This window comes from Notechis scutatus, chromosome 1, assembly GCF_049901735.1.
Source record: "Notechis scutatus isolate UNSWTSFEM ecotype Mainland chromosome 1, rNotScu1.2, whole genome shotgun sequence".
Classification (NCBI taxonomy): Eukaryota; Metazoa; Chordata; class Lepidosauria; order Squamata; family Elapidae; genus Notechis; species Notechis scutatus.
This window is the reverse complement of record NC_142009.1, coordinates 325,916,936-325,942,480: the sequence shown is the minus strand read 5'-3', so window position 1 is coordinate 325,942,480 and position 25,545 is coordinate 325,916,936. Positions and strand designations below refer to the sequence as shown.

The following is a 25,545-nucleotide window of genomic DNA, read 5'->3' as shown; positions in this document are numbered from 1 at the left end:
ACGTGCTTTTTGTTTTAAAATCTTCCCGCAGAACCGGGGATCCCAAGGAGCCCAATGAGCTCCATTATGGGGATGGGGTGGAACAGTTTGTTTATTTCTATTTATTTATCAAATTTACATGCCACCAATTAGGAATAAAGGAAACAAGGATGTTGCTGTTGTGAGTTTCCTGTGGCAAGTAGGAATTGGATTAAGATAGCCTTCAAGACCTTTCTTTTGTTTTCACAAACGTTAAGAGTTGTACAAGAAGTGAACATGAATAGGGATAATTGGCTTTTCCAGCTTTGAGGGGTCCTTGGTACTCTCTGAGCTTAGTAATTTTCTTGCAGATGTTTTATTACCCAAACCAGGTAACTAATGATGTTACGTAGTTTGGGTAATAAACCATTTGCAGGAAAACAACCAAGTTCAGAGAGCACCAGGATCCTTCATTTCAACCCTGAGCTACACATGTTCTCTGTATTGTTTTTCTAGGTTTTTTTGCTGGAAGTTAATAATGGAGGTCCGATGCACCAAAAAAATACCTTTATTGCTTTACTATTTCAGAACTTTACCTTGCAGTCTCCCTTAATATTAGTTTAATAGAAGTTAGAACTGCGGAGGATGGACCAACAATATTGATTTAACAGAGCTGAGTTAACTAACATTGCCCTGAAACTGGAATACCCTAAAATCACAGAATTGGGAGGACCTCATATGTAATCTACTCCAAGCTTCTCTTTGGTGCAGGTTCTGCTAAAGTCAGATAGCACTTTATTGCTTTATAGTGTTTTACAGCCCTCTCTAAGCAATTTACAGAGTCAGCATATTGCCCCCAACAATCTGGGCCCTCATTTTACTGGAAGGAAAAATTAAGGACGGAAGGCTGAGTCAACATTGAGCCTGGTGGGATTTGAACTGGCAAATTATAGGCAGCTGGCAGTCAGGAGAAGTAGCCTGCAGTACTGCACTCTAATCACTGTACCACCACGACTGTATTATAATAATAATAATAATAATAAAAATCCAGAGTTGTACATTAACTGGGGAGTTTGCAAAATGTTTGGAAGACAGCAATGGAAAACCGCTTTAAGATCATGGCTCGTGTCAGTTTGTCAGATGTCAGCCTCAGTTTAAAGCCCTTCAGCAAAGGGAACACACCAATTCACCATTGCTTGATAATTCTCACCATCAGGAAGTTCCTCCAGAAATCTAACCTGAATCTCCTCCAGGGCAAGAGTTGCTTCATTTCATATCACAATTGATGCCCATGTCAACCCCAGTATTCATATGTGCGTTGATCAGAGATAGCACAGCCTTGAAATGTGTTTGTATATATGTGATTCTTCTGTTCCAGCCCTGTATCCTGATGAACAACATACAGCAGTTGCGTGTCCAGCTAGAGAAGATGTTTGAAGCTATGGGAGGGAAAGAGGTTTGCATTTTTGAATTATCTTGCACAGCTGGGCTGGAAGTGGACCAGACAGGCACAGAGAGACATGTTAGGTCTTAGTCACCTCTTGCAGGCATCATGTTGTTCTGCAAGATCTCTTCTCCACTCATCCATTAGACCTGGAGGTTAGATTTGATTTCTCATCAATAAGGGAAAATATTCTTTTATTTGATTAAGGGGAGTGTTGATGGAGAAGGTGTGCTCAACCTGACATGCCCAAAGCTACAAATTCAAAATATCTCTGAATCAATTCTGGATTCTTTGATTTCCTTTCCTTTTTTTTTTTTTTTTTTGGCCTTCTCAAACTGGTACCAGGTGGAAAATTCATGAGACATCATACTAATTTAGCCAATCCCTAAAATTTTTTGCCTTTCTAAATACAATATAATAGACTTACATTAGTGTCTCTTTAGACTGCGGTAGAGCATTTAAGCCATTCTGAGTAAATAAGTGAGGGATTTAGTGGCTAAGATGCTGAGCTTGTCGATCAGAAAGGTTGGCAGTTTGGCAGTTCAAATCCCTACTGCCACATAACGGAGTGAGCTCCCTTACTTGTCCCAGCTTCTGCCAACCTAGCAGTTCGAAAGCATGTAAAAATGCAAGTAGAAAAATAGGGACCACTTTGGTGGGAAGGTAACAGCGTTCTATGTGCCTCCGGCGTTTACTCATGCCGGCCACATGGCCACAGAGACGTCTTCGGACAGCGCTGGCCCTTTGGCTTTGTAACGGAGATGAGCACCACCCCCCTAGAGTCAGGAATAACTAGCATTTATGTGCAAGGGGAACCTTTACCTTTTACCTTTAATTAAATAAGTAAGCAAATGCACATACATACAAACATGCATACATGCATACGTACATACAGTACATACCCCGTTTGAGACAAATTTCTGGAAACTGGCTTCTATTATTTAAGCAGGGTGATTTTGGTTTTTGCTCATAATTATTGTTATTTTCTGTACCATCAGTTGGACACAGAAGCCAGTGATATCCTCAAAGAACTTCAGGTGAAGCTTAACAATGTCTTGGATGAATTAAGCCGAGTATTTGCAACCAGGTAGGATGAGTTTGGAAGACAATGGGATGTTAACTTGAGGTCATTTCCCTGCAGAACACTTGATATTGGATGTATACAATGGAGTGGGGAAGGCAAACTGGATATTAGCCCATTAATCAATGAAAGCACAAGATTTATGACATTAGTTCAAGGTTTCTGGCCTAGCCTTCCTCAATTTTGCATCCTTCAGCTCTATTGAGCCTACAGTTCCCAGCCAGAAATTATGGGAGTTGCCAAGAGAGCATCTGAGCAAGGTGCCAGGTTAAGGAAGGCTAGTCTTGTCTCTCCTTTAGTAGAACATCAGGTGAACCCTTCTGTTTCTCTCCAGTTTTCAGCCCCATATAGAGGACTGTGTGAAGCAGATGGGAGACATCCTGAGCCAAGTGAAAGGCACCGGGAACGTGCCTGCCAGTGCCTGCAGCAGCGTGGCTCAGGATGCTGACAACGTCTTGCAGCCTATCATGGACCTCCTAGATAGCAAGTGAGTGCAAATCCAGGGGGTGTAAGGTAGAAATCTTAGCTACGGGTATTTATTTGTTGCATTTCTATTTCATTTTTAAAAATCATTTCAATGACTTTTGATTCTGTATATTTTTTTTCCTTCATTAAACCACTTCCAGGTTCCCGACCTTTATTAAAAATAATGATTAACTTTCTTTCTATTATTCTTTGAGTAACAGTCAGAAGGATTTTTACTCAAGCAAGTTGTTAATGTATAAGTTGGTTGCTGAATATAATTTTTGAAGGCTAGATGCAGTCTGCTTACTCAGTGTTGGTTTTCTAGGCAGGTTATGTTTTTAATTATATATGCAGGGAGAAAATTCCGTTCAAAGAAACATAAAAGCACCTCCATAGTGGGATTTGGTCCAGCAATGATAGAGTTTTCTTTGTGGTCTGTGATTTGTACTGGTAACCCTTGACTTACAGCCATTTGTTTAGTGACAGTTCAAAGTTACAACGGCACTGAAAAATATGACTTACAACCAATCCTCACACTTAGGACCCTTGCAGCATTCCCACAGTGGCTTGGCAACTGGTGTGTATTTGTGATGGTCACAGGGTCCCATGGTCACACGATCGCCACTTGCCACTTTCCCAGACAACAAGCAAAGTCAATGGGGGAAGCTGAATTCACTTAACAAGCTCATTATAAATTTCATAAAAATCATAACATTTGATGTGACTCACTTGACAAATGCTGTGCTTACTAAAGCAAGTTCCATTCCCAACCGTGGTCACAAATTGAGTTTACCTGTATGATTATATTGTATGGCCCTGCTCCTCTTCCTGCATAGCTTGGTAAATAAAGAGGAAAGTCAGCAGAAAAACAAATGCTTTCAACATTTTGACTTTTTCACTAACAGATTTAATAGATTAATAGAGTTGGAAGGGACCTTGTAGGTCATCTAGTCCAACCCTGCACCCAAGCAGGAGACCCTACTCCATTTCTGACAAATGGCAGTGCAATCTCTTCTTGAAAGTCTCATTAAGAAAACTCTGTGATTGTTGGACCTTTCAGAAACAGGCTGAAGTTGGCAGTGATTGCAACTTTGCTTCCTTAAGCATGGACAGTGTCAACCCTGGAGCTGGCCTGGCCAAAGCCATCTTGGAGCTTCAGTGCTGCTGCACTATAGCTGAGGGATAGGAAGGGGGGATTAGAGATAGCTGGGGCTGTGTAGTCAAAATAAAATACTTTCTCTTGGGAACTAAGGATGTTCTCACACCTGACCTGAGGAAGGAGGAGTGATGTTACCACACCAGCAGATGCTGCCTTGATTGGGCCATGTGACTGATTGTTTGGAATGGGGGGGGGGGGGACTTTCACTTTTAATTAGGTGAAAACTGAGGGACCCTTCAAAGTGAGTTTTCAACAGATATGTGCCAATATGATATTCCAATAAAGCTATTCTTTAAGGAACCTACGTACTTCGGAGTTTTTGCTTGCAAGGGATCAATTACTTGGAACCCTGAGAGGCAGAAGTTTAAAATAAAAATAAAAAACCAGGTGACATTAGATGATCTCAAAGTTACATTTCCTATATTTCTTTGCTGCAATCTATGACTCCTTGGACTTTTGCAGTCTAAATCAGGGTGGCTTCAACTGCCTTCCTAGCAATCTCAACTGCCGTATGATTTCTAGGACAGAGAAGATACTTGGGGAAACTTTGTTCATGTTCATGCATGCACATAAATTAGGCATTTTCTTGATCATCTGAGCAGCACACATGATACTTGGACCCAAATTTGTCCATCCTATTCCTGGCCCAAAGTATTGGGGACTGTCACATTCATTCAGCTGTTATCCTTAAAAATGTTCATCCTCTTCTTTGTTGCATTAACTTTTTTCATCCTAGCTTGACTCTCTTTGCCAAAATTTGTGAGAAGACTGTCCTGAAGCGGGTGCTGAAGGAACTGTGGAAGCTTGTCATGAATACAATGGAGAAGACAATTGTACTTCCTCCACTAACTGACCAGACGGTGAGTCCTGCTAGTATGGGATGATCCTCTTTGTGGTCCCTGCAACCAACTTCCTAATATTATGGAAATGTGGAAGACCAGACATTTTGTCTACCATAAAGGGTACTTGGTATTCTGTCAAAAATATGCACTGGCCATATAACTCAGTAAGATTCTCAATTTGGATTTAAAATAGGTACATTTTGGGAATCTCATTGTTTGGATGTTTATTTCACATAAACAAAATGCTATAACTTTTATGATGTCTTTAAAAGCTTGAGTCTATTTCTGCAAAGATCAAAAGTCAAACTTTGTGGGAGGGGCTCAGGCTATGGCCTCTTCCTCAGAAGACAAATGGAACTAAATTAAAATTCTGTGGAATAATGTATTACAGTTTTCTTTAGACCTAACTCATGTCCTAAAATATAAGAATGGGGAATACAGACACGAGCATTGCCCTGTCTTTCTTTCTTTGGATACTTTTTCTCCTTCCCCTTCATATTTAGAAGGGACTTTCTACAGCAGGGGCCTAGATCTGTGGAAGTTCTCCATGCAATTCTGAACCTGGGAAATGAGGTTTGAAATTTCAGGTGAACTTCCATAAATAGATAGCTCTCCATTATGGATGATTCTCTTCTATGCTTGATAAGTGATGAAGATATGACAGATATGATCCTTTAGAAATAAGGATTCTGTCTTGGGCACATGATTTACATTTGTGTGCAGTGTTGACTCTATGGTTCTTCTGAGCTACATTTAATCATTTCTGTTAATCAGTCATGGGAAGTGTTAGGATGTCCCAGACCTTTCTCCATTTTTCTAATTTTCAGAGGCCATTCTGTCCTTAAATTGCAGTAGTAGGCCAGTTTGAAGTTCCTTTCAACCAATTCTCTTAACTCCTGTTTTAAAGGGCTAGAATGGGATCTAAACTGACTGAACGGGAAAGGGGTTTTAGGAGTAGTTCTAGTGGCTTGCTTACAGCCTACCCATGTCATAGTTGGATAATCAAGGTTTGGTATAGGTAGGTTTTCTAGCCTAACTCAGAAAAAGAATAAACCTCAAATATCACTGTGGAAGCTACAGTTGCATCAGAGATGTCATTTTCAAAACCAACAGTTATATCTCTAGATTGGTTTTTGTTTTTTTTACACTGCAGATGGTAGCTGGCATGACTAAATGTTCCTCTCTTCAAATAATTAAACATTAATTAATTTCTCTGTAGAAAACCAGCATTTCTGGATCAAAAACTAGCTTTTTCTCTAATATGCAAATACATGTTCCAATGAGAGATTGTGATTCAGAGAGGCCTCATCTCCAATCTAGGATCACGTGGGCAAACTCCCCCTTTCTTTAGAAGAGCAAATCTCTTTAGAAAAGAGGAGCCCTCCGGAGTTCCAATTTAGGAAATGCTTGGAGACAAATGATGCAGAGACGAGACAAAGAGGGTGTGAAAGGAGAAAAATTACTTACACATGGTAGTGTTCTTCCTGGGGTTCTCTCATCTTCTAACTAAAAAAGAGTGGTTTATAGCTATGGATGTTCTAGTGAAAGACCCAGTTGATAAGGCTGAAGGGGAAGTCTCAAGAAGGTTTTTGGGAAATCAGAAAAGGAACAAAAAGATTTGAAAAGGTGGATGGTGCAGTGTTCAGGCTCTGAAAGCAAATAGATACAGGTAGTCCTCAACTTATTTATTCAATTAAATTTTATGTCGTGCATCTCTCCTATAAGGTGATTCTGGGCGGCTTACAAGTTATAAAACAAGTAGAAAAATAATTAAAACATTAAAAGTACACAGGTTAAGGTTATGGCCATAATTGCTAGGTGATGCAGTTGTTTAAATGAGTTGCATCCGATATTACAAACTTTTTGCTGATGTTGCTAAGCAAATCACATGGCCGTTAAGCAAATCCAGCTTTCCTCATTGACTTTGCTTGTCAGAAACTGAATGGGAAGGTCTCAAATGGCAACCACCTGTCCTTGGGATGCTGCAACCATCATAAATACATGCTGGTTGCCAAGCACCCAAATTTTAATCATATGTGTTGTGACAGTCATGAGGAGCGGTTGTAAGTCAGTTTTTTCAATGTCATTGTTAACTTCAAACAATCATTAAATGACTGGTGTAAGTCGAGGACTACCTGAACTCCAGAGAGTCCATATTCTTGCAGGACCTGTCAGCAACTGCTCCCCAGAGAGCTGATGAGCCCCAACCTTTCTTGCTTTTTGGAAGCAAGCAAAGACAGCGCTATTCCATCCTGCCTTTGGTCCAAGGTGATTGCGGACACTGCCGGAATATTCAATAAAGAATACAATTGCTTTACTTTCTATTTATTTAACCTAATTTATTTTGTGGTACATTACCGAGGCTCCATCAGAATTGGGTTGTTATGCTTCTCAAATGTAGCAACTTGAAGATGTGTGAATTTCACCTCCCAGAAATCTTCAGCCAACATGGGAAATTCCAGAGGTTGAAATCTACACATCTTCAAGCCACCATAGATAAGAAAGAGAGTCTTAGGCAAACTCAACTGCTAGAGACTTCGTGGGTTGATGTGTATGTGTGTGTGCTAGGTCTTGAGAAATTCTGAGATTGGCAATTAAGGGAAAATTGGGGCATAAATTAAATTTCCAGATTTTGAGAATCTTAACTTTCCTATTGAAAGGATATAACTGAGAGAAGAATGGGGCCAGAATTACTAAAGAGGAAATACTGGCTTTTTTTCTTTTCATCCCAGGCAGGTCAGTCTTTATGTTTCAGCCCCCGTAGAATCCATCAAGATTTCTAATTGCAAATTGGGTGGGTGTAGATGATTTGAGAAGCAAAGAATAGGAGAAATGTTTTTTGGAACAGAAGATGTTGCAATGGACCATAAATTCTTCATCCTCAGACAGACTGGGTTTTGGGATATGTTGTGTTGTGATGTGATGTATGATGTGATGTATGCTGGAAAGTATAATCGAAAACAGCTGGAAGGTGGGAGATTAGAAAAGGATGGAATGAAAGCTAGATACCAATTTCTGTGACTCATCTCATTCCTCCTTTGCATTGTTCTCATTTCAATTTCACTGAAAGTTTCTTTGCACCTAAGATGGACTTTGCTAAGGCATATACTTTTGTTGTGCCTCTACAATTACACAAAAAACAACTCAGTCTTTTTGTAAATGCATAGAAAAAAAATCACTTTATCAGTTTCTTTCTAAAGCTGAGTTGATGAATACTCAGTAATAAAATCTTACAAACCAAGAATTTAGTTGTGCATTGACTGGTCAAGTCCCACCATGTCCTTCCGCTAACTAGTTCATTTTCCCCCAGGAGATCCTCAGGTGAGGACATAACTTTCGATATCCAGTTCTGCTTTCAAATGATCTTTCTAAAAATCCACCCTAATTTAAAATAAGCATGAAAGTTGAGTCCCTGCCATTAAACTGATGGATCACGTCACTGAATTAAGGGAGGTGTGGAACTTCAAGCTTAACTTAATTGACCTTAAATCAACATGGTTTTTCTACAACTGCCAGTCATTCTTCATATCTGTGATATTCACTGATGGGACAACACTTCTGTATTGTACAGGGATGTCCCCATCAGTTCTCTGGTTGTGTTTCAGGAGGGACTGTTGTATTTGTGGGAGGCTGTGGGGATGAGAATAAGTTGGGTGGGGACACAATGGATATGAAGGTGATGGCCTACTCATGGTTATTCTTTCTAATTGCTCCACTCCTCTCACCTTGGCAGATGATTGTAAGTACGGCAGGTCACCCCTGTCTGTCATGTTTGTCTCTCTCTCTCTCCCGCCCTGTCCATGTGCCTTGCGTCTAGTATCTATCCTACCCAAAGTAACTTGGTTTTTCTGTTGTTCTGTGGTGGCTGCCTACCTTGTCCCCATGCCTTCTCTATCTGCTCCTGCCCCTTCCCAGTGCCTTTGCCTTTTCTTGTTCTGTGCCCTCTTCCCCCTTGTTGCTGAGCTGCTTCGCGCCAGCTATGACGTCTTGGTGGAAAGTCTGTCCCTCAGTGTTGGAAGCTATAATGGGGTTGTTTCCTGGGAAGCTGGGAGGAGGGAAGGTTTGCTCTTGCCATTGAGTTACAAGAACCAGGTGTTCAGGTCTTCCCGTGAGACTTTCACAGGAAGGGTGAGGAAGTCAATTTTTGAGAAGAGCATTCTTCAAATTCAGTTTCCCTTCCTCTTACATTCTTTGGAGTTGTGAAGGAACAACTTGTCTAGTGAAAATGTTCCTTTCGTATGGGAGGATATAGATGGGGGAACCTTGGATGAAGAAGACAGCAGATCCCAAGTAGTCTGTGCTGGGCACTTTGCTACAAATACATTACTCTGCTATGGCGCAAGAGTAGGGACATGTCATGAGAAGAGGACATGTCTACTGCCCTTTATGTCAGTGTGAGCTCTTCAAAGTTAATATCTGTGACTTACCATCCCCGATCTGATTTCCTCTGGAGTTAGTGGCTGTGCAGTTCCCAGCATTCCCAGACAACATGGAGCCCATCTCTAAATAGTATCCACCTAGTAGACATTCAATTAGGTAAGTCTGTCTTGTGCTTTGGGACCTTAGCTACTAATTCTTCCAAGGCACACAGGCTGAGGGGATATATCAACAAAGTGCACACTGTCATCAAATAAATCCCCCCAAACACATATACACATTTTAGGACATGGATCCACTCATATTGCCAGGTCTTTCTGGTCAAGAGGTCACATCTGCAGTTTTTTTATATTAACCTGGGTATATCACAGCTGGTTAGAGTTAAGTTTTAATCCTATCCTCCTTTGGAGACTGTATTGTTGCAGCGTTTTTACATTATTTCCCATAGGATAGACAAAAGCATTATCCCTTCTCAGTGCCCTGACCTTCTAATTTCCTTTAACAGATCCTACACCAAGCTTTTAAGGTGCCCACCCCTTCCCTTCCCACCATCTCCTAGCCAAGATAGCAAGTATTAAAGTTGTTTACTGCTAAATATATCAAGAGGACATCATATGAAATAGGAATTGTTTTAATTCAGTTGTATCTAAGGAAATACCTAGACAAACTTTTAGATTACAGATTTCTACAGATATATCCTGCTAAGGAACACTGCAACCCTTCCCACAAAAAGTTCCAAATGCTGTTAAATCCCTGTGCTTTATCTGAAATTCTGATGGAAGGAGTGAGAAGGTATACACACAAAAGTAATGTTCCCACAGAATGCTTAACACAATTTCTAAAATACCCCATTTTCCGGGATCAGACAAAACACTAAATCAATACACCGATACACTAACCAAACATCTAAAACACAAAAAAATTATATAATACTTTGTGCAATATAGATGCCAGGTTTTTAACTGACCTGAATAAGTATATTGTCTGAATCCTTTCTCAATAGCCCTTTCTCATCTCTTACAAACAGTGTTCCAGCCCCTTTGATCCATGTGCTTATTGGAAATAAACACTGGATGCTAGTTTCCTCCTCCACCCCTACTGAATTTGTGGGTTTGCAAAGTGGTAGCAATTAGTTTAGGAACATGATTGTGGCAGGAGCAACAGTGAACATTCAAATATAATAGCACCAAGAAGCCAGAAGAAGTTGATGAGGTTTTTTCCGTCCCATCCTTGCTATGTCATTTGCTCTGAAATTTAATTTTTATATTTGACCAAAGGATCTTTGGAAACATCTCAAATTACATCTGCAAGTATAATGCCCTTATATCATCCTTCTGAAGATCAATATGATTGTTTCCCTCTGTAACTAGTGGTTTTCTCAAAATGATCTGGTTGGTCTCTAGTAAAAGAGACTATTGAGTAAGATTGGTTTTTGATCTGATCTAACAGCCAAGGTCTTAATCATAATCATAATCTTCAGTGTAAGCAGAAGTCATTGAAAGATCATTGAAAGATCACCATTATCACAATGGTTTACCCGATAATAAATTTTTCATGTTGCCAATAGATTTGGTAAATGGAATTGGCAAATGAACATAAATAACTTTTGCATTTCACCTTAAACTATATAGAATACAATATTTCATTATGAAATAAATGCATTTTCTGAGCTCATACAATAGATGAACTACCAAATAGACCAAGTATGTACACAATACACTAAGCCAGGTACACACCAAGCCAAAATGAAAACTAACCAAGATTAACACATGTGAAGACATACACTAGGTTTCTATCTTAAGCATATTGTGTGAACAGAACTAGTAAAGGCATGATAGTTTCATTCATACTATACATGGCTATAGGATGATGGGGCAGAATTTTGATAATTCTGACAGTTATAGAATTTGGAAGAAAAAAGGAAGAGGGTTAGTTAGTTAATGTTAATATGGTGACATACTCAACAAAATAATAAAAGCAATATAAAATCCAAACCCAATAACAGTACACACAAGTACAACAGTATTGGAATATTCAATGGCACAAATATATCATTGCTCATATTTTCTTTTGAAGAGCTCATTTTTCAATAGGTTCTGGAAAATCAGATGCTAACATGGCCTCAAGGTGCCACAAAGAAGAAACAATATTTTTGGGCCCTGCCTCCAAACTCTTAAAAGCTATAAAATACAAAGCAGATGGGTGACTCTACTTACAGATATCCAGGGACCAAGGACATTATAAATCAAAACCAATATTTCAGCTAGAATTCTGTTGACCACAGTGCATGGTTGACCACAATAGCATTACATGATTCCAACGATTCTCATTCATCAATAAGAAAGCTACTGTATTTCAAACTAACTGCAATTCATGGGTAGTCTCCCAAAACAGGTTTGTGTTGAGTGCATTGCAATAGTCCAGCTATGCAAGCAAGAATGTTTTTTCTAGGGCTGGGTATCATCAGTCAATTCTTGTGACCTATATCTATTTCTGACCCATCTGAGGTGCTGTTCAAATTAGAAGAAGTGATTCTTTGTGGGCAAAATGCAGATTCAGTGCCAAATTTAGCCTACATCTTCTGATGATGCTGTTCTCTAGAGATAATCCCAGGGTAATGGAGCTTGAATATCTCTCCTTCCTTCCCTGACTCCTTTTTCCTTGTGATATTCCCTATCTAGATATGTTTCTCCTCTCTTTCCACATTGATCATATTGATATTTGTGATATTGTTTCTACAGGGAACCCTCTTAAGAAAGCATGGCAAGGGGACTGAGAAGGTAATGAGCCATTCTCACTCTTTTGTCTGTCTGTAGCAAAAGACCCAACTGACATTAACTTCTGTCACCAACTCACCCAGCTCAGCTGAAATTTTCAACAAGTCAGTTGCAGCTTTGACATTAATAAGAGTTGATCATTGTGTTTCATAGTTTATGTTGTTAAGATATATACTGTTGTGTGTCTTTGATTATCTGGGGAGGGGCTGTTTAGTGTAGTAGCATGGATTTCGTCTTCTAGACGGTCTGTATCTGTGTCCATACTGTGCAGCAGAAGCTTGCATAATGTGATATGTGTTACAGATAGTTGTAATGCCAATCTCCATTATAGTTAGCAGTTTAAGGGAGGTAGAACTCCAGTATTGTTACCTCAAGGTTCTTATTCTCTTAATTTGATAGAGGAGGGATAACAGGGATGGAGGTAGCAGCTAACTTGGAGATGTCACTGTTATGCATGATGTGTACCTCCATACATCTCTGGTAAACTGATCGGGTCAGTTTGTCTTGAATTCCAGCCACCCACCAATCCATTTTAACCTGTGCTATCCATGAAAGAAAAGATAGGCCTGTGGAAATTTGTGATTGGGCAACTTTTCAAAATCACTCTAGATCAGTCTATGTTGGAAAGGTTGCCTGATAAAAGAAGAGTATAATATGTACAGGGGATTTCAAGGCAGAGTATACATAGTGTATATACAGGGGAGAATGCTGTATGTACACTGTCCACAGAACATATGCAACAAAATCTTGGCTCTGCTGAGAAATAAGCCTTGTTGAGTTCAGTACGTCTTGCTCCCAACTAAGTGTACTAAATACCATAGATAAACTGTTTCTCACCGGATAGATAGATAGATAGATAGATAGATAGATAGATAGATAGATAGATAGATAGATAGATAGATAAGATAGATTTCCAATAGATTCATTCCAAAAATTCAAACTTCTGGTGATATTTTTAATTTTGTTGCATTTTTTTAATGGATTTGTTTTTACCCTTGTGTAAATGGATTCATTGCTTATTGCTTATTGAGGGTTACAGGTTTTTTGAACCTACTATAAAAACCACATTTAAAAAAAAACCACAGAAAGATTATTAATAAATCAAAATGTGATATATATATATATACTTTTGTCAGCATCTCATGATCCAATGAAGTGGACAGGCAGAAATTATGTGAATTAAAAAAAGTAAATGAGAATGTTTAGGAAGGATAACTGAAAACATATTATAAAATTAAGATCCAGGCATACTAAATTGTGTTCTGGGTCTACTGCTGGACTCTCTCCTATTTTGAGTGGCTGCAAGTGATCAGAAACCATGTGGCATTAAATCTCCCAGAATACAAAAGAGGACTATTCAAAAATGGGTAATTCATGAATTAAGGATAATATATTTCATTAATAATAAATGCTACATATATAGTAGTGTTTCCAGACATAAAATATATTTTTTTTAAAAAAATAACTTCAAATAAAATAATCTAGCTCCTTCCTATTAAAGAGTGGTTGGATGTTGTTCATGCTATCAATTAAAATGTTTTTCAGCAGTTATAACAAACACCAAAGTCAAGGAGAAATTCATTTCTAGTAGATGAGACATCATGTAGGCAATAAAGAATGAAGGTCTTAAGGTGAACAGTGTAAATTCTGGTTTAACATTAGAAAAGGAATACTGATATTGATAGCGTATCAATATCAGTATTCCTTTGCATATAGAGCTAATCTTTCAGAGGGGAATTCAGTTCTTTCTTTTTGGAAACTTTAGATCAGAGGGTAAACAGAAGTTGAGGGTAGTTGATTAGTAAACCCATCCAGGTGTTTTGCGAGTAATAAGGAGTTAAGAATATGCTTGTCAATCATTGCTGAAGCATGCACAGCTCTATCAAGGTCCACCATTCTTTCCTCAGAGGAATTAAGAGGCAGGAGGTTCCCTTCTTTACAGCCAGGTGTTCAAAGCGAAGAGTTATGGTGTGAATAAGATCCATTTCTTGGTTCAGAAAAGAAAGATCGGATGTGTTGAATATTCATTCAATTCCTTGGATATTGAAATGTTGTCAGTGGCTGAAAAGTCAGACAGCTCCCGTCTTAAAAGCAGGGAGCTGATGGCGGCTCAGCCGCTTCTATCGGGATCTTCCTGAGTGTCCTGCCTCTTCCATCGACCCCAACTTAACAGGATGAACAGTGTTTATTGAAGATATCATTTGCTTCCTATTGATTATCATTTATTTAAATCTGTGAGGATTTAAATGTGTTTTGGCTTTGTCATAATTTGGCCCTGAATTAGATGATTTCCTAGGGCAGAGATTTAAGCATGTTATACATAAAGACCCTTTGGCCAGGGAGTATAACCTGCCTATATTCCAAAAACTGAATTAGTTCTTATCATATTTTTAATGGGAGATACAACTCAAAAATCTGACTGGGCTGGATTAGATATGAAAAAGGAGAAGTCTAGCAGAGAATTAAGAGATTAACAGAAGGCTCTGACAGAGATGGAAATTTTAAAAATTTAGAGCGATGGACTATCAATGATCCATTTTCGATCATGAATAAAGAATACGAAAAGGAGGAGAGGAATTTCAAAAGCAGCCCCATGAATTCATAATAATTAACCTGATGGAAATCAGATCTAAAGTTTATAGTGTAAATTCAAACAAAAGAGTCATTTTGGTGGATATGTTATGAAAAATATCACAACTCCGGTTTAATTTTTCTTAATTTTCTGTTCAACCCATTTAAAATAGCAATGCAGATCAATTCTCCATAAACTGATCATGCAATTTACTATAAAAATAGCTTTCCTCCCGGTCTGATATTGTCCAGGTGTGTCGGTAACTCTATTGTCCCAGCCATCACAGTCATTGCGGAGATGGCATCTGATGTCAGCATGGTTGTGGGGAAGGGAAAGTGTTGTATTGCTATCATGGGTTTTCTAGATGCTGCAATCATACAAATAGTGCTGTTCTTTCCACAGACTAGGGTGAAGCTCCCCAGTCACACTGAAGTAAGGATTCTACATTTAATTCTCACTCTGCTTCGTCTATTTTGTTTTCTTGCCTATCCTCCCCGTAAAGATCTCCCACCTTCTGGTCTTTCTTTCCTGTGGTCATTTGAATCCTTTGTCCGTTTGTCTCTCTTGTCCTTCTTTCTTACCAGAATTTGCTACCTGGAACTGGCTGCTCCTTTAAAACCTCATGTTTGTTAGTCTCTGTTTCCAACCAAAACCCAAAGTAATTGTTTACTATTTTTCTTCTGAAATCTTTTGCTCAGCTTGCTTGCTTGTTTGTCTGCATGTGAGAGGGTTGAGGGAGGGCATGGGGTGGGTGGGTGGGTAGGTTGGGTTGGGGGGCTGCGGAAGACTTCCAAACCATAGGGCCAGAGTGGGAGGGATGAAAGATGTAAAGCCAAATATGTGGGGAAATGATTGAGTAGATGGGACAGAATCTGTTGCAAGCAAATGAAACTTTTCAAAAAGGGTGGGGACTCTCTGTGTTGCTATATAAAATGTTTGCATCTTGGTCATCAGCTGAAAAGACTTCTAAAAAGTCTTGTGCATAGTTGGGAGAAAAAAGGATACTCCCTGTCCTTGAGAATAAATGCATTATCCGAAGGCTTCAATTGACCAAAGCTGGGGTAAGGGTCAATACATAGGGACTTGCATAGCAACCACCATGAAAAATGGCAACTTGAAATGTTGAGGAATATGCTGTAAAGTGGATGGATGGACGGATGGATGGAAAAATGATTGATTATATTGGATGTCTGTGAAACAAATGGAAAAGAGAAGGATTAATAGATTCAAATGAAAGTAATCTACCCTCGTGGAATGTAATGGATTCTGTTGTCATTTTGTGGGGGTGTATGGGGTAGAATGGGTCCAAATTCAAATTTCAAACTGATCTTTTCAAAAAGTCAGATTATTACTCATCCAAATTCTTTCTTTAAAACCTCCATATTCAGAAAACTGGCAAACTGGCTAGTGCCAAGAGGTAAAGGATGAAATAGGTGCTTTAGTTTAAACCATTGTAAGCTAAAAGCACCATTTTGTTCCAAAGATCAAAAACACATACAACTCCTACCCACCCTTTCAAGTTGGCCCCATCCACACATGGGGTTGGTCTGATGCTGTAATGTAAAAGGATGTTAGGAGCTTCCACAGGAGCTTTATGGATTGCATAAAATATTATTTCGTTGATCGTTGAGGTTTCCTCTTTATATTATCATAGGGAGGAATATGTGGCCTGGTTGTATCAAGAGTCCTTTCCTGTAGTATTTATATATGCAGTCAATACCTAGATAAAGAGTGTAAAAACAGTCGTGTTGATAGAATTGTGGCATACATGAATATAGCCCCAAGCCTCTGAAAAGGCCTAGACTGAAGGGAAACTAGTACTGTAGCTTTCCTTACCCAATAGGAAAATAATGTGGATTTCTTTGATGGTGGTGGTGGTTCTAATTGTTATTATTCCATCAATCAAAGATTACAAAGCAGTTAGAATAAGCTTCTTCAGCTGAAGCTACGTTTTTTTAAAAATCAGCTTCAGGGATGCAAGGAATCTATTGGTATTGCTGAAGTTTTACCAAGGCTGATACAGTAAAAATAGTCATTTCTTCTAGCTTTAGTGGAGGGATTTTATTGTACAGTTAAAAACAGAGGACATAAACCAAGCAGAAATATTTACCTCCTATTCCATTTTTCTTAAAAACGGAAATTGAGAGTGCTGTTGAATTTTATCAGAGCAATCTGGAAGAAATAGGGAGACTGCCTACCTGCAGCATCACAGGATCCTTTTATGAGGTTGGTTTTTATGAGGTAAAAATCTGGAATAGTTCTGTAATCTCAATCATCTCAGCTTGGAACCAGATGCAGAATGCTGTGAGAACTTTTACAAGTTAGAAAGCAGCTGAAACTGACTGTACTTGCCTGTTTTGAGGGTGAAATGAACAAAGTTTGTAGGTAGGGAGAAACATATAACCTTGGGTCAGTCTCTAAGGCTGGTTTGTTGGCCAAATAGAATGATGTTGTGTTGCATAATTGTTTCTGGAATAAAGCTGGGTAAACCTAAAAGAACGGGCATCAGAAGAAGCCAAAAGGCATCCTTTTATCTCCAATACATTTAATTTGATCTCTGATGTGGTGTAGCCAATAATACTGTTGCATCAGAGCGGTGAAAACCCAAAGTTAATTAGTGCCCCCCAAAAAAATGAAAAGAGAAATTTCAACTTTAGTCTAAATATGAGAGCTCTGGCTTAATGCGCTTGGTTATTCTTTAATGCCCCCATTGCTAAAACATAGAAATGTCAGGACAAAATATTTGGTCCTGTCCAATTCAGGGGTGCTCTGGATCCTCAGAGTAAATTGGTTGTCTGCACATAGTCTGTGAGTTGTCCACTCCTGCTCCGGGGTGGGTGGGTGGGTGCTTCTGAAATAGTGAAGGGGCATGAGCTGGATTTTGTGCCTGGCAATGATTCAAAACACAACCTGAATAGCCACTCATCAACAAACCCACAAGATGCAGTATTGAGAATCTCTTATTAGGAAATCTGGATTTATAAATTATGGCTCTACTAGGCATTTTGTGATTGACAGAAGAATGTATGCATATGTTCTGACCCAGGCTTCGCAAAACTTAATAAAACACAAACTGATTTTAAAAGTAAAACCTATTTTAATGCAACGCTGGGAATTACTTGCATTCCCAGCCAAAACTAATTATACATAGTTCCTCCAGATAAAAGCATGCTTTTCAGGGCTGTAGAATGCTGCCAAAAAACAGAAGTCCAATTAAGGCTAACATAAACCAACCCCAAAACCCAGAAAAAAACGACCAGAGTACAGAGCTTCAAGAAGTACTCGGAAATTACTGAACTGCTTTGCTTCCTGCAAAGCTTTTCATCATTGAGATCTGACTTTTATCCCTTATGGGAGGGGCAATCACCTCCCAGCCTTACTCCCGAGTCACCCCTTCTGCTTCAGCTGCTCTTGCCTTCTAGCAGCTCTGTGCAAGCGCTCACTGGGAACAGGCTCCCCTGAGTCCTCTGCCTCGCTGCTGCCAGACTCTGAAGGCTCCGAATGCCACACCCCACTCTCAGATAGTCCTGGCTCCATCTCTGCATCAGATGCAGGACCCTCATCCAAGTCCTCTCCAGACTCTCTGCCTGGTTCCCTTTCGTCCTCACTGTCCGATACCTCTGCCGTCTGTACCAGCTGCCGGCAAACCACAACAGCATATTCTATCAGTGCAAACAGGCTGACTTCATGAAGTTATGCATGGCATTATTGCTAATGTTGCATCTGTAAGGAATTGAATATATATGGAGGAGGATGTCATTTATGTTATTCAAGGTTCGGGATCTTCCTTGGAAGTTTATTCAAGGTAGGAGTCAGGACTATTCTATACATTTATATTAATTGTAGACCGTATTAGTATGAATTCTACATGTAGCCAGTAAATGGTTTACAAAGAAGAAGAAGAAACCCTAAAGATTTGTCATAATCATGTGAGGAAAGATCAGAACTTGTTTGTATCATATCAGAATTATTCCATTACTGAATAATGTGTAGCAGTGATTGCTGTGGGGCAGGATTGTCACCTTAATCCACATGGCTGTTAATGCTCTCTAAGAAAATTGATGAAATAGGATTTGCCTTTATAGAATCCATGCAGTTTGTTCCTCTGTGGGCTTAATTCTTTTTTTCTTTTATTACCATTTCTACCAGTTTGCCCATCACAGGCATTACATTGATCAGCCAATTATTTCATCCATTTCCCTGTTTATTTTATTTATTTATTTATTTGATTTACCAATTGTTTACAAGATAATAAGTATAAGTGTATACATAGTTGTGAATACATGAAATGGGTACATATAAGAAAAATAAAAGAATAAGAGAAACAATAGAACAGGGGTCAAAACAAAACAAAACAGGGGCCACATTGGATAACTCCCAATGAGGTGAACGTGAGGGACATATTAGGTACCTTTTTTAGAAGGTCAGAAATTTCACATTTATGTGGTTTAAGAACTCTTCAGTGGATGGTATTAGGATACACTCTGTGTGTGTGTGTGTGTGTGTGTGTGAGAGAGAGAGAGAGAGAATGTGGACTTTTTCCCCCTTTGCTACACCGGGCAGGGGCAGGGCCAACACATGATGTATCTGGCCCACGGGATGCGAGTTTGACACCCCTGTTCTAGAGCAGTGTTTCTGCATCTCATGCGGCTAAGGAAATCTGGGAGCTGAAGTCTACACCTCTTAAAGTTGTTGAAGCTGAGAAACACTGTTCTGCAGTAATCATGGTACCTGCTCACCTTACACTTTATGAAGTGCTGTCTAGGTACTGAATAAGATCAATAATAGAAGTTAAACCTTCTTCCCTCCCATGCAACTTCTAAATGGACTTTCCAACATTGGTAGCTAGAGGAATATTAGCTCGGAAATTCTGAAACATAGACCTAATAAATCTGGGAGGTGCCATGTAGCTGGATTAAATAATGTTCACAAATGTCCTTGCCTAATTAACCACATCCACCATATCTCTTTATGTAGTCTAACAGGATTTTCTTACATTTTGTGAAAGAAAATAAGGACACTATGTTCTAGAAGATCATGAACAGGAACTCTGATTTGATGTCATAAGATTAAAATCAAAGACATTTTAATTCAGAAAGAGAAGTTCAGAGGTTTCTTTTTTTTCCACTCAGGTAAAAATTGTGAATAATGTTAAGTCAGGAAATGCTATGTTAAGCAATCTGCATTTTCATTTTAAATGTTCTTTAAAGACTATGAAGACCTAATAAAAGGAACAACAGGTTTTCTGAAAACTGGAAGGTATGTATTTACATATCTAATTATCTTTGTTAGGTTTACAAATAAGTAATATTCTTCTTGGAAATTAAAGTAGATTATTCAGAGACAAAGCGACTATCCAATGAGAAAAAAAAATCTAAAAATTTGCTACCAGTAGCCCAAATGATCATAGGACCATTAAATCCTTAGGTGACACAACTTATCTACAGTACACTGTAACTGACTTGACAGTCCCTTACCAAGAAGCCATAATATAAATCCCATGTGTGACAGAATAAATCAAATATACAGTATATTATAATGGCATTCCTGTGAATTTTTGATAAAACAAGCTTCCCTGAATAGAAGGTCACTTGATTTTCTTACCCTAAATTATGAAGAGGTATCTCTGCTTCCATGTGATATTAGTGGGTATGCAATTGCCTCCTTCTCTTTATTATATATCCTTTCTTCTTTTCATTCCTCCTGCTCTTCAGGGTACACAGATGATCTTCAATGCAGCCAAGGAATTAGGGCAGCTTTCAAAACTGAAGGTAAGCAATGCAAGGAAAGATTAGCAGTGCCCTATGTTGTTCCTTAGCAAAGTCAGAGTCAGTCAGACAGAAGACCAACTTCTGTGCTACTAGCATATTGAAAGGGGACAATTACATCATAGAAATGCTAAGAACCCAACTATCCACCCATCTTAAAGCTGCCAAGGTTAAGAAACACAGGGCTATACATTACAGACTGTGAGATAGTGCATGAGGTCAAGCAACCTACTAAGTCAAAATGTTGTTTTGAGGTTTGTGACACCTTGTGTTGCATAAATTAAGTCAGTGTATTCATGTAAGATTATTGTGGAAACTCAGTACATCAGATTACTTCAATAAACCAAGGGTTAGCTTGTTGCATGAACAATTAAACAATCAATTAATTAATTAATCAGTGGAATAACTTGCCTTCTGCAGTGGTGGGTGCTCCATCACTGGAGGTTTTCAAAAATAGACTGGGTAACCATTTGACCAGGATGGTTTAAGGTCTCCTCCCTTATGCACGGGGTTAGACTAGAATACTTCTGGGGGTCCATTCCAGCCCTGTTGTTCTATGTTCTATTAATTTCGTCAATAAATCAACCCACTTTCTGTATTCATGAGCAGGTTTGGTCTAGTTGTTAAGGCATCATACAAGAGACCATGAGTTCAAATCCTGTCTTAGCCCTGAAAGGCCGCTGCCTGACTTTGGGCCAATTACCATGAGACTGTGAATTCTAGTCCTGTCTTAGGCATGAAAGCTGATTGGGTGACTTTGAACCAGTCACTCTCTTTCAGCCCAACCACCTCACAGGGTTGTTACTGTGAGGAAAATGCGAGGAAGAAAGCACGTGTTGGGTATGTTTGCCACCTTGAGTTATTTATAAAAATAATAAAGGTGGAATGTAAATAAATAAAAATTAATCTTACAACAAAGAATATTATTGAGCTGTTAAATTCAAATTTAAGGGTTGGGGAGGAATAGAAGAGCAAATCCTAATGTGTTTCATTTTTCTTGGGCAGAGAAAAATTATTATTTTTAGGAGGAAATTTATCTTTTTGTCCCTATTTGCCACAGTATTTTCCCCCTCCTTTAGAGAATGATGCTGAGAAGAAAGGTAGCCAACAAGGAATTGAATTTGGAAGGGTGTCCAAACAACCTGATCAGTCTTCCTTTCTCATTCAAATCACCCAAATGCTCTTCTTGAGGGTCTAGATTTCCAAATGCAACCTCAGAATGAATATATAAGGTGGCTCATGGTTAGAGATGTATAGAAAACAGAAGTTATGGGTATCTTGTGCAGACAGTTATTACACATCATGGCTTCTTCCTGCCAGGATCATATGGTACGTGAGGAAGCTAAGAGTTTGACACCCAAACAGTGTGCTGTGGTGGAACTTGCTCTGGATACTATCAAGGTAAATAATTCTATATTCTCCCCACCCTTCATCCCAGTTAAATTTTAGATCAGGGTTTCTCAAGCTTGGGAACAAGCTAGGAATTCTGGCAGTTGAAGTCCACCCATCTTAAAATTCCTAAGCTTGAGAAAGACTGTTTCAGATTCTGAGAACAAGCTGAATTTCAGTGGGGACGTATGGGTTTAATTGGAATTCCCATTTTTCAGTATTTGTCATTTTAGAATCAATATAGTATGGTGGATAGACCATTGGGAAATTCCAGATTCAAATTGCTACTAGTTGAATGGCCTTGAGGAAACCATTACCTCGGATCCAATCTTAGCTGCCCTGGGACTATAAAGTAGGATAATGTCACTGATACCCAGTCATTTCATAGATGTTTACTATGATGGAAATGAGTGGAAATGAGGTAAACTGGCATCATGGCTAGAGAAGAATTGAAGATCTTACCATTAAATTTACACAGGTCTAAATAAGATTAACCATGGTTAACTTGTATGTAACATTGGCCATTGCCTAAATCCAGCAAGTTTGATTTATTTATATACTACAGTGCTTTATGCAAACCAGAAAAGAGTTGAGTCAGTACAGGTAGTCCTTGTCTTACGACTTGCAATTGAGCCCAAAATTTCTGTAGCTTAACAAGACAGTTGTAAGTTTTGGTTCATTTTACCACAATTGTTAAGTGAATTACTGCAGTTCTTAAGTTAGTAACATGGTTGTTAAGTGAATCTGGCTTCACCATTGACTTTGCTTGTCAGAGGATCGCAAAAGGTGATACCATGATCCCAGGACATTGAAAACGGTTGTAAATATATGCTAGTTGCTATACAAATTTTGACCAGGAGACCATGGAGGGTGCCGCAAATGGTCGTAAGTGAGAAAAAATGATCACAAATCACTTTTTCAGTGGTGGTATAACTTTGAACGGTCACTAAACAGATGGTGGTATGTCAAGGATTACCTGTAACCAGACCATTATAGGCCAATATGACCGCAATATGGAAAGTGAACCGTGAAAATTGAACTATCCCCCCTTCCTTCACTTTCAACAGCATTCCTAGTTTCCAGTCCAATTATAACCAATGGTTGAGAGTCTTGAACGTACAGGGTGGGTACTTCAGCTGGATTTCCTGCTTTTCCCATCCCTCTTTTTTTCCCCATCTGCAGCAATACTTCCATGCAGGAGGAGTTGGTCTTAAAAAAACCTTCTTGGAGAAAAGCCCAGATCTGCAATCCCTGCGCTACGCCCTCTCACTCTACACACAAGCCACAGACTTGCTCATCAAAACCTTCGTCCAGACCCAGTCCACTCAGGGTAAGCTGCCCAGAGCAGTCCACGTACGCTTGCTAAGAAACTGGGGGTGAGGTTAAGGGGGATAGGAATTGCTTAAGGCCACTTACTTTTCCAAGAAGACTAAAGATTGGGGTATTTAGATCTTGAAGAGTCCTTCTTGGGTTCTTGATGTGGCTAAATGGGACCTCCACATCCAGGAGCAGTCCACCTGAGTCACACTCACTCTGTTGAATGAGAAAACGTTTAGGAAAATCATAGATTTGCTTAGGAGCTTCCCATTAAGGCTTCTGCTATTGTTTTGAAGCAGACTGTACAGTGTATATTCTAATGGGGAAGACAAGCCTATTGATATCTACTTATTAGGATATTTCAGGAGCTTGTCAACTCTGAGGTGGACCTGGCTGAAGCCATCATGTCCTGCTTCACTGTTGCCACGATGCCTGAGAAAGAAGGGGAGAGGGGAAGTAGATAGTCCAGCTTACAGTCAAAATAAAAAGTTTTCCTGTGGGAACCAAGGCCATCATAACAGGTGGCTGGTGAAGGAGGAGCAGAGCCTGACAGCCATATTCATTGGACAATGTGACGGATGACACTGGGGAGGGGGGAAGTGTTAATCTTTTAATGAGGTGAAAATCGCTGGAACTTTCAGAGTTGGTTTTCACCGGCTGTGCTGATATGATGTATCCAATAAACATGTTCTTAGAGGAATCCATCTGCCTCAGAGTTCTGCTTTCAATGGGTGCGTTACTCAGAACGCTGACACAGCTATTCCTCAATCTTTTGGACAGCCAAGATGAGGGACTGGTGGCCTCACGCTTCATATGCTGCTAGGAAGCACCTGATTTGCTTCTGCAGGAAATAGCAAACATCCCTTTAGGGCAGAGGTCGGCTGCCTATAGCTCTTGGGCTGGATGTGACCTGCCACCCAAAATCATCCAGCCCAGGGTCCTAAAAAGAAATATATTCAGCCTGCCCGTGAGAGAGAAGGAGAAAACTGTCATTACCTCTCAGACCAACATTTCTGGTGATAGCTTCACTAGCTGCCTTGGTGCAGTGATGCATTCCCGCAAAATAGTGGCGGTGGTGACAACATGGCCTCTGGCCTGTGCAGAAGAAGATTGCTGACTGACTGCTGCTTCAGGGGAGAAATGGGATCTTTGGCTTAACCAGAAAGATGATTTTTTATTTTTTTTTAGGGTTGCCACAGGTTTCAGCGTCTTGGACATTAGTTCAGCCCACTATTTCTGAACTTTGGCAACTTTAAGACATGTGGACTTCAACTCCCACAATTCCCCAGCCAGCCTGGGAAGTCTTAAAATTGCCAAAGTTCAGAAAATTTACTTTAGCCTAAAGTTGCTTTGGAGATTGAAGTGGCTAATGAATTTAGTGCGACAACTAAATAACTCCGGTTTAGCCTTTCTCTGCCTTCTTCTTTAGCATTCAAGTTGGCATTTGCCCTAACCTACCTTTTGCTTCTCCAGCTGCCTTCTATAGCAGATGTGTGGGCTGATCTTTCTTTTCTTTTTCTCTCCACCATCTGCCCATTTTCATCCCTCCCTTCCAACTTTCTCTTGTCCTCCTGCACATTTTTGTCCTTGTTCTTCCAATCACCATCTTCTCCCTCCTTCTCCTTCTCCTTTTCCTTCCAATATTGTATAATTTCCTTCCTTCCTTCCTTCCTTCCTTCCTTCCTTCCTTCCTTCCTTCCTTCCTTCCTTCCTTCCTTCCTTCCTTCCTTCCTTCCTTCCTTCCTTTTCTCATTACTAGTCCATGGTGGAAAAGGGATTAGATTTACTCTTAGTGAAGAAACCTATCCTGAGAAGGGTACGTGTCATACCATTGTCCTGACACTCCTTCCCATCCTCAAATGCACCCCTCATTCCACCACACTGGTCAAGGCTAGTCAGAAGCACAGGATGCCATCCCGGTGGAGATCTGGAAGAGAAATGGAGGGGGGGCAGCCTTACAGCCAAATCCAAGCCCATGTTCTCTTCCAACAAGGGATGTTCTGAACTAGCCCTGTTCCAAGTGTTGGTACCCTTGGGCTGAGCCTCTTTTTGCAAGTGCACCAAATGCATCAGAATGATACCTGTCTGCAAGCACATTGTGGGTGGTAGGGGAGGAGGAGGAGGAGGAGGAGGGTGGGGCGAAGAAGGGGACATTGAGAGTTTGCTCCACCAGTTTGCCCATCCCCCTGCCTGCCTTTAGCACATGGAAATGACCGGTTGGTTTTAAGCCTTGTGGATCCAGTGAGTCTGAGCATGTGATTTAGGAATTGGGAGAGGGAGGGGGGATTTGTATGTATATGGTTTTTAAAAATCTTTTATTGGCGACAGAAGGCATGGGTTTTTTTAAATACCTTAAGCATGCAGGGGGCAAAAGCTGCGGATCTAGGCAACTACCA

The 25,545-nt window shown here is 39.7% G+C and overlaps 1 protein-coding gene across 1 annotated transcript in view; it reads left to right on the top strand.

Annotated features, from left to right (window-relative positions):
• The window catches only part of UNC13A (unc-13 homolog A), a 126,931-nt gene that overhangs the window by 91,389 nt on the left and 9,997 nt on the right, over positions 1-25,545 (top strand). Inside the window, exons 32-41 of the mRNA XM_087952620.1 lie at positions 1,337-1,414; positions 2,401-2,489; positions 2,818-2,970; positions 4,844-4,967; positions 12,068-12,106; positions 15,078-15,107; positions 20,390-20,446; positions 21,764-21,844; positions 23,015-23,162; positions 24,909-24,965. Coding sequence (XP_087808746.1) covers positions 1,337-1,414; positions 2,401-2,489; positions 2,818-2,970; positions 4,844-4,967; positions 12,068-12,106; positions 15,078-15,107; positions 20,390-20,446; positions 21,764-21,844; positions 23,015-23,162; positions 24,909-24,965 — 856 coding nt within the window. The remainder of the gene's footprint in view (positions 1-1,336; positions 1,415-2,400; positions 2,490-2,817; positions 2,971-4,843; positions 4,968-12,067; positions 12,107-15,077; positions 15,108-20,389; positions 20,447-21,763; positions 21,845-23,014; positions 23,163-24,908; positions 24,966-25,545) is intronic.